General features: G+C 53.8%; 4 protein-coding genes across 4 annotated transcripts; 3 read left to right on the forward strand and 1 right to left on the reverse strand.

Annotated features, from left to right (window-relative positions):
• Nucleotides 1-3: 3 nt before the first annotated feature.
• On the forward strand, nucleotides 4-765 carry PODANS_1_16890 (uncharacterized protein; the record flags this gene model as incomplete). Its single annotated transcript, XM_001907101.1, has 2 exons — nucleotides 4-52; nucleotides 119-765. Coding segments are annotated over 2 exons (696 nt in total), but the record flags the coding sequence as incomplete, so codon positions are not given.
• Nucleotides 766-1,292: 527 nt separating this feature from the next.
• On the reverse strand, nucleotides 1,293-2,418 carry PODANS_1_16900 (uncharacterized protein; the record flags this gene model as incomplete). The annotated part of the gene is made up of 2 exons (XM_001907102.1): nucleotides 1,293-1,569; nucleotides 1,634-2,418. The coding sequence occupies 2 exons, from the start codon at nucleotides 2,416-2,418 to the stop codon at nucleotides 1,293-1,295; spliced, it is 1,062 nt and encodes a 353-aa protein (XP_001907137.1).
• Nucleotides 2,419-3,685: 1,267 nt separating this feature from the next.
• Nucleotides 3,686-4,558, forward strand: PODANS_1_16910 (uncharacterized protein; the record flags this gene model as incomplete). The annotated part of the gene is made up of 1 exon (XM_001907103.1): nucleotides 3,686-4,558. The coding sequence occupies one exon, from the start codon at nucleotides 3,686-3,688 to the stop codon at nucleotides 4,556-4,558; it is 873 nt and encodes a 290-aa protein (XP_001907138.1).
• A 3,294-nt stretch (nucleotides 4,559-7,852) lies between these two features.
• PODANS_1_16920 (uncharacterized protein) lies at nucleotides 7,853-9,242 on the forward strand (the record flags this gene model as incomplete). The annotated part of the gene is made up of 4 exons (XM_001907104.1): nucleotides 7,853-8,253; nucleotides 8,331-8,416; nucleotides 8,474-9,127; nucleotides 9,184-9,242. The coding sequence occupies 4 exons, from the start codon at nucleotides 7,853-7,855 to the stop codon at nucleotides 9,240-9,242; spliced, it is 1,200 nt and encodes a 399-aa protein (XP_001907139.1).
• Between the last annotated feature and the right edge of the window lie 251 nt (nucleotides 9,243-9,493).

The raw sequence follows: 9,493 nt of genomic DNA on the forward strand, positions 1-9,493 counted from the left end.
AAGCAAGGGAAGAATGTGAAGGTGCCGATTATGATGGGGACGGCATCGAATGGTATGTTTTTACCCCCCCTGACTCTCCGGTCTATTATCTACTAACATATTAATGCCTGTGATGTAGAAGGGACAGTCTTCACCCCCAACATCACCACCCCCCAGCAGTTCACCACCTTCTTCTCCAACAACTACCCTCTCCTCGCTGCCACAGATACCACCTCCGTTTTGTCGCGCTACACCCCTCCCAATTTCAACACAACCCCCTATTTCAACCCCCCTAACCGACCACCCTTCTACGGAGTCTTGGCAACCGCCTATGGAGAAAGCACATTCATCTGCCCCCAGACAAATGTCCTGAATTACCTCTCTGTTGACAACACTTCCTCCCTATGGGCATACCGGTACAACGTCCACGACGACGAAAACACCCGCGACGGGCTGGGGGTTCCCCACCTGTGGGATGCGGGGGCGATTTGGGGACCGGGAAGTCTCAATTCTTGGGATCGGACGGGGAGTTACAGGACGTATAACAAGGAACTGATCGAAAGGGTGAGGGGGTATTATTTTGGGTTTGTCAAGTATTTTGATCCGAATAGGGGGAGGTTGGGAACCGAGCCGGAGTGGGAGGGGTGGGTTGGGGGGAATGAGACCACAGGGAGGAGATTGCTGTTTGAGACGGAGGGGACGAGGATGGAGGTTTTGGAACAGGAAGAGAGGGAGAGATGTGGGTTTTGGTTGGGTTTGGGGGAGGGGAGGATGGAGCAGAGGTGATTTGAGGAAGGCGGTTTGTTGAATAGCAGCATAGCGATAGGTTTGTATTGATACAGAGCAAGGTTACTGACTTTTGAAGTGGTGTCTGTAGAGTGTTCTTGAACGTGTTGTTCGTCGTTGTTCCTAAATAGGGGGCAGAACTCACGTTGTGTCCCTATAACCGCTCAAAACTATGACCTTAAATATGAGAAATATGCCGTGCAATTGTAAACTTGATGAGCATCACAAAAATGCCATGATAAATCCCAATCGATATAAACAGTCAAACGCCCGTTGAAACACCATCCCAGCTGCTGGCAATAAAACACCCCGCAGTGTAACCCATGCGACCCAAAAAAAAAACACCAATAAACGCCACAGATGCCTTCCCTCAACCAAGAAACTTTCAAAACCGCAATGCATGCGTGCTCTCAGCCAATCATCACGTCATGTGTGCCATATACCCATTCTTACAACAAAACCCCAATAAACCCCATAAACTTCCCATATCTTGTTCCATCAATCTTGCAATCATTCCACTTCACTCCTCAAGCCGTGCCCCCAACGCTTTTACTCTGCTGCCCGGCTTGGTTCCCCTTGGAGTATATCCGAAACTGCACAAAAATGACCCCGTCCTCGACGATCGTCCCAAAACTCCCGAGTAGCCACGGTAGGGCCCTGAGGAGGTAGTCCCTGTCTTGGCTGTAACTCATCACGCTGGCTCCATAGGTGAAGTTGCCTGTTAGGGAGAGCAAAAAGAACAGCAGGGCCAAGCCTTCGCACGATTTCTCCTTGTAGTTTTTGATGATTTGGGGGATGCGCGCACTAAAACACGGGTTTTCTTTTGTTAGTGTCTGGATGTTGGGTCAGGAAAAGGAAGGCGACTCACCAGAGATAACAAACAGCCGAGATGTAGCCCAACACCATCCCGATAATCGCCTGTGGTTCAGCAGAGATGGGATCGGTGTCGACCGGAACGTCTGGGGAGTCCCATGCACCCATCCGGTAGGAGACGAACCACCCTGCTCCGCCTACCACCCACACGGCTAGAAGGGAGAGGGCGTTGTGAAGCCATGGGTTGGAGTCAGGGGTGTCGTCCTCGCCGGTTATGATTCTAGTCAACGGGTCGAGGTTAGACGAGCGGCGGCGGCGGTGGGTGGAGTGGCGTCTGTGGGAGCCGGGCAGGAGGGTCTGGGAGTCGGACCTGGGGCGGCGGTGTTCGGTTACAAGGGGTGTTTCCTCGTTGGCCGGGGTGTCTTCCACTGCGGTGGTGTCAGAGTCGGCAGAGGGGTGGCGGTGGGAGTGCCTGCGGTGACCAGGGTGGTGGTGGTGCTGTTCGCGTGCGCGCCGGCGGGCGTTGATGGTGTTGTAGTAGGTGCACTGGGTGATGAGGATCAAGTCGGCGACACAAAAGTACATGCCGAGAGCGATCGAGGAGGGGGCGAGGGAAGTCCAGAGCGCGCCAGAGAGGTTGGCAATGTCACCGAGGAGCCAGATGAGGAGGAATTTCATGGACAGCGCGTCGGCAGATTTGGACTTGTAATTTGCGATTAATTGCGGGAGGAGGAGGCATATCCAGGCCGTCAGAGAGACGCTGCCAAAGATTCCCGACAGGGCCTCACCGGCAGTGGGCGCCTGGAGTATCGATGGGAGGCTCATGATGAGGCTCGCCATGACGCAGGTTTTGCGATCAAGGGTCAGGTAGGTGTGTTTTCGATTAAGAACGATAAGGATTGAAAGGTAAGGAAATAGTTCAGAAACAGGTCATAAGCGTCGTCGAGGCCGAGATGTTGTCGGCAGCAAAGCTTTTACACCTTGACACAGAGGATCAGGTGAGGAGGTTTGGGGAGCTGTCACGGTCTGTGAAATCTGAGTCAAGTCTGTTAAGACCTCTCTCTGAGCGAGCTTATCGCCATGCCCTGGTCCAGTGAGATCTGCAGAGATAAGAGGGCCCCGACCCCGGAAAGGGTTTAAAGCTCTGCGCCCCCGCCATCCCCCACGTTGGTTCTTGCGCCTCTGGTTGGACCTTTTCGGCCTTGATCTGACTGCACATTTGCATCACCCGTCCAAGTCCCTGCAGGTATCACGCAGCTTGGACGGCGCGGCAGGCATTTTGACTTGAGCTGTGTGTGTTGTATTCCTCTCCAGACACCGCACCAATATTTCCAATGCCATGGTCGTCACCATCAAACGGTCATCGAGGTGCACCGGAGCCCCGCCGTTTCTTGGATGCTTTTGCGGGGGAGTAGCGTGCCAAGGGGTCGATTCTGGTGAATCTGCCCAGTCATCTTCACCTATTACGCATCACTGCCTGCCGGGAGCATGGATAGCCAACTTGGCAAGCTGCCGGCACTCCGTTCAGCATCCGATGATGTAGAGGATAAGCTTCTCAATTCAATGTTAGTCGATGACAAGTGCCGATACAAATGCCATTGTAGAGGGAAAAAGACTGGTGACCACTACAATGTCGAAGTTTGAGACTCGTGCTGTTGTGCTCAGCAATGTGGCACATGTGAGAGTTCCTCGACGTTGGACCCCTGTTGGCACCTGTTTGAATTGATTCGCTGGGAGGGTTCCTCTGCCAACATTTGGTGTGGGCGGCTGAGGCGGTCAGCCACCCAGCGGCTGCTCTGATCGGGTGTCGGGCATATCAGATGGACTTGCCACGGTCACTCATCCACCATCATCCAAGACATCTTGTGACAGTATATCATTTTTGCTTTGTGTAGCACGTATTCTGCATTTTGTGTATCACATTGTTTTGCTGGTATTTGCGTTCATTGCGTTGATAGAGAAGCACCACAGACACGATGAGGCTATCGTCGGTTGCAGTGAGCGCTGCAGCGTTGCGGGGGGCCTTGGCGTGGGGAGGTGAGTTTGTTTACTTTTGATGTCTCCATATCATTTTCATCCATGAGATGAGATGAGATGAGATGGAAGGATGCTGATCAGATGGACAACAGGCTTTGGTCACATTACCGTCGCCTATATCGCCTCCAACTTCGTCTCTGACTCCACCACCTCCTATCTTCAGACCCTCCTCCGCAATGACACCGGCGACTACCTCGCCGGCGTTGCTACCTGGGCAGATTCTATCCGGTACACCAAATGGGGCCGCTTCACCTCGGGCTTCCACTTCATCGACGCCCATGACAATCCGCCGACCTACTGCGGCGTAGATTACGACCGTGACTGCAAGAAAGAAGCCGGTTGCGTGGTCAGCGCTTTGCAGAACTACACCTCCCAGCTTCTTGACACTGAGCTTCCACTCTGGCGGCGAGCACAGGCAGCAAAGTTTGTGATTCACTTTGTTGGTGATATTCACCAACCGCTACATACCGAGGATGTGGCGAGGGGAGGCAACGGAATTCATGTTACGTTTGAAGGAAAAGAGCTGAATTTGCACCATGTGTGGGATACGAGCATTGCCGAGAAGTTGGTGGGCGGCATTCGCAGGAAGCCGTATCCGTTTGCGAAAAAATGGGCCGACGAGTTGACGGAGGAGATCAAGAGTGGGAAGTACGCGGCGGAGAGCAAGTCCGGCTGGCTAAGGGGGACGAATATCACGGATCCGATTGCTACGGCTCTAGGGTGGGCGGTTGAGGGCAATGCGTTGGTTTGCACTACCGGTAAGTTTTTGGTAACCTTCGAAGGTCAAAGACAAAAGCTAACATGTCTCGGTCAGTATTGCCAGAAGGCGCGGAAGCCATCGAGGGCCAGGAGCTGGGAACGGACTACTACGAAAAGGCCGCTCCTGTCGTCGAGGAGCAGGTTGCAAAGGCTGGCTTCCGGCTGGCTGCTTGGTTGGACTTGATCATCTCGAGCCTCAAGACTCTTGAGCTGCCAGCCTCGTCGGAGCCAGAGCCAGATCTGGATTCGGATGTGCCAGGAGACCTCTAGAAAAGTGTCTCATAGGTGGTACAACGAAGGATCCAGGATGACGGGTTAGGTGCGGTGATCGTGGCTTCGGTAGTTGAGACGGCATATTTCTCTTATTCATGAAACGATTTGCGTTCTGTCGTCGTCGAGAATAGTTCTGCCGAGAGCAGTGATCATCGGTGATATTCATTTTTGCATGATGGAAACCGTGGCCGCTGACCATCTCCGAGAATAGCCACATGCTGTGGATGTAGGCTGTGTCTGAACGTGCCGGACAACGTCATGACTACCCATCAATGGTTTGTCTTTGGCGTCAAGGGGAGGCAGCAGTGGGCTGTAGTCGTAGCGTAGCTAGAGCTCCCCGAGGATTCCAGCGATTATCTGTTTCGTTTTGGTGATCTTTCGTCACGGGCCTGCGGCAATTGCGACGGGTAACGTTGAGAAACTGGATGGTGCCCTGTTGCCTCGAGGATGAGAGCTGCCGATTCATCCGCTGTGACCTTCACGGAGCGTGCTGGCCAAGTGTCGGTTGCCATCCTCCATGTTTCTGTTTGCCAACCTCCTCGCTCCTATGTGTATGTGTCCGAGTGTCCGCTGTAGGACCGAGGCGTTGGCTCGGGGTCAGAGTTGCATCGTTTCATAGTGCACAGGCGGTGATTTCCTCCTAATGTTGCAGGCCCGGGAGATGTGAGGGGTCTTTTGTCTGTCTCATGAGGCTCAGGGGTTTGCTTCAAAAATCTTGGCACAGGGGACCCCTGTCTTTGCACAACCCCAGGTTTGTGGACACCTTTCTTATCTTATCGCGATCTTCCCGACGTCAGTCAGCGGCATCAGATCAAGATAAACGGAAGGATTGCTCTCTCCAACTTTGTACGACTTGATGATGGGAGCCACGGCCATTTATGTCCAACTCGGCCGAGTTGAAGAACGCATGGTCTGCTGTGATCCAACCTAGAGATTTGGGCTGGCTCTGAGCATTTTCGGGTCACCTATCTTCGACGATAGGGCCCCATTTGCTTGTCATCCAAAGTTGTTCATATAGGTAGGCAAGAGAGTTGGGATGGAAGTGGGACGAAACAAGTCGTTGGACAGGGCTTGCAAAAATAGGGTTGTTTCGATCGTGTTGCCACGGGATCTTTTTTGTCAAGGTTAGATTACAAATTTGGCCTCCCCCTTTCGCCGTGGGTGTCATTCTACAGTCGCATCAGCATCGATACCCCAGAAACCATGACTGATGAGGCAGGCACCAGGAACGACGGGGTCGGGACGGAAACAGCCTCAACGATTCAACTGTATTGAAATATGCAGGCCCACGGCTCGACACGCAGCTTATTTGCTCCAAGCTTCAACTTTGGACGAACTACCAAATGACAAGACCATCGAAAAGGGGGTGGCCTGGAAGCAAAGCTGTGCTCATCTGTCAGGATTGCGACTGTGAGATCCTATCCAGATATTTCGCTGTGGCGCTGTGTGTCATGAAAGGATTTCCAAGCCAAGGTGCTCATTAATTAGCTGCCTTGAACTGCTGGTCTCCGGTCACGGTCTTGGGCCGACGGGGTATTTCTTTTATGTTGAAATCTCCGTCGAATGTGACGTTGTCGATGTAATTCGTATTCTTCGGAACAGCCGTGCTGGATTTTGGTTGACCAAACGAAGCGGCTGACTTTTAGCGGTGTAATCAGCTATCTCCTATTCCCGACAGCTACAGTGACGAGTTGATGGAGAAGCAAAACAGCTTCTGATACAGATACATATAAGCAGGGCCCCATGCGCAGAGGAAATAGATGAAGATCGCACCCTCAATCTGTACACATTCTCCGAGCGGCTGTCGGTACGCGGCGGCGGCTCCTCCCTGTGCCGGCCGGCGGCTGATGGAAGGCATCTCTGTCGGAGTCGGGAGCCCGAGAAGCGCCTTCAAGGAGAAGTGAAGAATAAGTGGGGGATGAACTGACTTACAAGGAGGAGAACTCATGCTCGCTCGCTTGCGCTTCATCCCGAGACACAAGCTGCCCGATCGCCACGAAGCGAGGGCGCTGATTGGCCAGAGGCACAAATTGACATGGATGCCATTGGCTTTCTGGGACAGAAGCCGCATCAACTTTCTCGTAGCGTTTCCCAACCGCACGCACGGCGCTCCAGATGTAGATGCAGTTGGCGCCCAGCAATTTGCTCTGCTACACGAAAGAAGAAAGCCAGCGCTTTGTGTCCCCTCCAAGATCCGTACGGCCGCCATTTTCGTGTCCAAGACGGCCGCTGTGGACGGCGAGCAACTGGCCCTCCCGGCACTTGAAAAATCTGGGGAGTCGATGTGCAGGCGCCTCGCTGGCCAACTGTGAAGACCGCCAAATATTCGATGAATATTGGACAATGGCATGGCAGATGAGCCAATGACAGCTACCTTCCTGCAGTCAAGATCCTCCAAGAAGCCATATCTGCAAGGTACACTTTCCTCTTTTGTTATTGAGGGTGTGTGGGTGTGTGCCCCCCCCCCCTCCCTACCCCACGTCTGAGAGCCGCAGTTGCTGAGTACTGTTGAGGTTTGACATTTCTCCCGCTCTCTTGCAGAGAGCTGTCGGATTCCATCCTTTTGTGCCACCCTCCGTCAGACGGCTCTGACATACCCCCTTGCCATCCCTTTCTCTCTCTCCCTGCGTGGTGTTTTGGAATCGCGGAGCTGCCACCCCAGCATCCCTACCACCAAGCACCTCCTGCTCCGTCCTCCTGCCGCTCAGCTCGCCGTGCCCTCATCCTGGTCTTCCTGGTCCCGGGATGCTTGGCGGCAACGTCCCATGTCTTCTTTTTCTTCGCTGGAGACTCGCCAGGGCTCGAAACTGCTTGGCTTGCTGGGGTGTGAGAAACGTCGGCTTGGCGGTATCGTCGGATCGCCGTCGCAGCATCCACCCTCGCCAGCCATTATGCCTCTTATAATGCCCATCCGCGATTCTTTACCCCTCTGCTCCCTTCTTCTTCGACCATGTCCCCTTCTTGCGGCCTGTGGTGATTTGTGTGTCGTTTTACTTTCTTTCCTTCATTCGTTCCTTTCTCGCCCCTTGTGGGTTGTACATTCTCCGTCGACACTAGCTGTCGTTTACCATTCCTTAACGACTTTTCAACTTTTCTGACGGTCTGGTACCATCTGCGCTTACGATTTCCTTCCTCCTCTCGACGGTCCGCCGATCTACATATCTCTCTCTCGTTGTTAGAAAGTTCTCGACTCTCAAACGCCATCATGTTGATGAAGAACGCGGTAGCGGCCCTGATGGGTTTGGCCATGGTTGCCGAGGCGGCATCAGTTCACCAGTACGGAACCCCGACAAGGACTGTAGGAAGACGGCAGTTTGGCAAGAAGAACAACTTCGGAAACCGCTTCGGTAATGGTCAGTTTGGTGGTGGCCAGAACGGCCAGAACAACAACAACAACAACAATGGCCAGAACAACAATGGCCAGAACAACAATGGCCAGAACAACAATGGCCAGAATAACAACAACAATAACAACAACAACAACAACGGGGGGAACAACAACCAGGCGTCGGAGACTTGTCTGGCTGCGGCTGCTCTCCAGACTGGTTCTCAGTCTACCGGCCAGAACGGTGCCCAGGCTGCAGATGGTCAGGTCAACTCTGCTACGTAAGTTGTCAATGCCGACTTCATAAACTTTGTGACCTGTTGCGAGACCTGGAGGTATATTAACAGTTGATAAATAGTGACAATGCCAACTTCATCAACTTCTGCCAGGGCAAAACATTGACCAACGGTCTGCAAAACCGGGATGGCTCCTGCAACGGTATCCGTAAGTTGCAGTCTTCTCAGCTGTGCTCCAACCTCGATCAGAACTAACACTACACAGCAATGGGTGAAATCCCCTCCGCCAACCGCATGGTCTCGACTGTCATTCTCAACCCCAAGAACGGCGATGATCTCGAGCCGCTCACGACCTTCCAGATTCAGGTCAATGTCGCCAACATGCAGCTCGGCGCCTTCACCAATGCCACCAGCACCTACTACTCGGCTCCCCAGACCCTCAACGGAGGCGGCCAGATCATTGGTCACACTCACGTCACTGTTCAGGACACTGGCAACACCTTGAACCCCACCCAGCCCCTGGATGCCACTGTCTTTGCCTTCTTCAAGGGTATCAACGATGCTGGTAACGGCAACGGTCAGCTCGCCGCTGAAGTCACTGGTGGTCTCCCTACTGGCTGCTACCGTGTCTGCACCATGTCCAGTGCTTCCAACCATCAGCCCGTTCTGATGCCCGTTGCCCAGCGTGGTTCCCAAGAGGACTGCCGCTACTTCTCTGTTGGTGGTGCTTGCGCCAACAACAACAACAACAACAACGGCGGTGGCAACAACAACAACAACAACAACAACAACAACAACGGTGGCAATAACAACAACAACAACAACAATGGCGGTGACCAGGGCCAGAACAACCAGGGCCAGAACCAGGGCAACCAGGGGCAGGGTAATCAGGGGCAGCAGAACAACCAGGGCAACCAAGGTAATAACCAAGGCCAGAACAACCAGGGAAACCAAAATAATAACCAAGGCAACCAGGGCGCCGGAAATCAGGCGGGCGGAGGTTCGGGGGCCGGAAACAACGGCAACGGCAATAATGGCGGCAACAATAACAACAACGGAGGCGGTAACGCCGGTGCCGCCATTGCCGGCATCCAGCCCCCTCCCGTGACCGACTCTGGCAACGCGGACCGCCCGTTCGCAGTCAACGGTAACACCTTTGTGACCAGGCAGGAGGCTCAGTTCCGCGCCTGCGCCATCCAGAACAACGCCTGCGCCGGCGCCGTCAACTCTGGCCAGGCTCCTGGTCGCACCGTCCCTGACTGCAATGCGCAAGAAGCGGCTTGCC

The sequence above is a fragment of the Podospora anserina genome, chromosome 1 (assembly GCF_000226545.1).
Source record: "Podospora anserina S mat+ genomic DNA chromosome 1, supercontig 4".
NCBI classification, from domain to species: Eukaryota; Fungi; Ascomycota; class Sordariomycetes; order Sordariales; family Podosporaceae; genus Podospora; species Podospora anserina.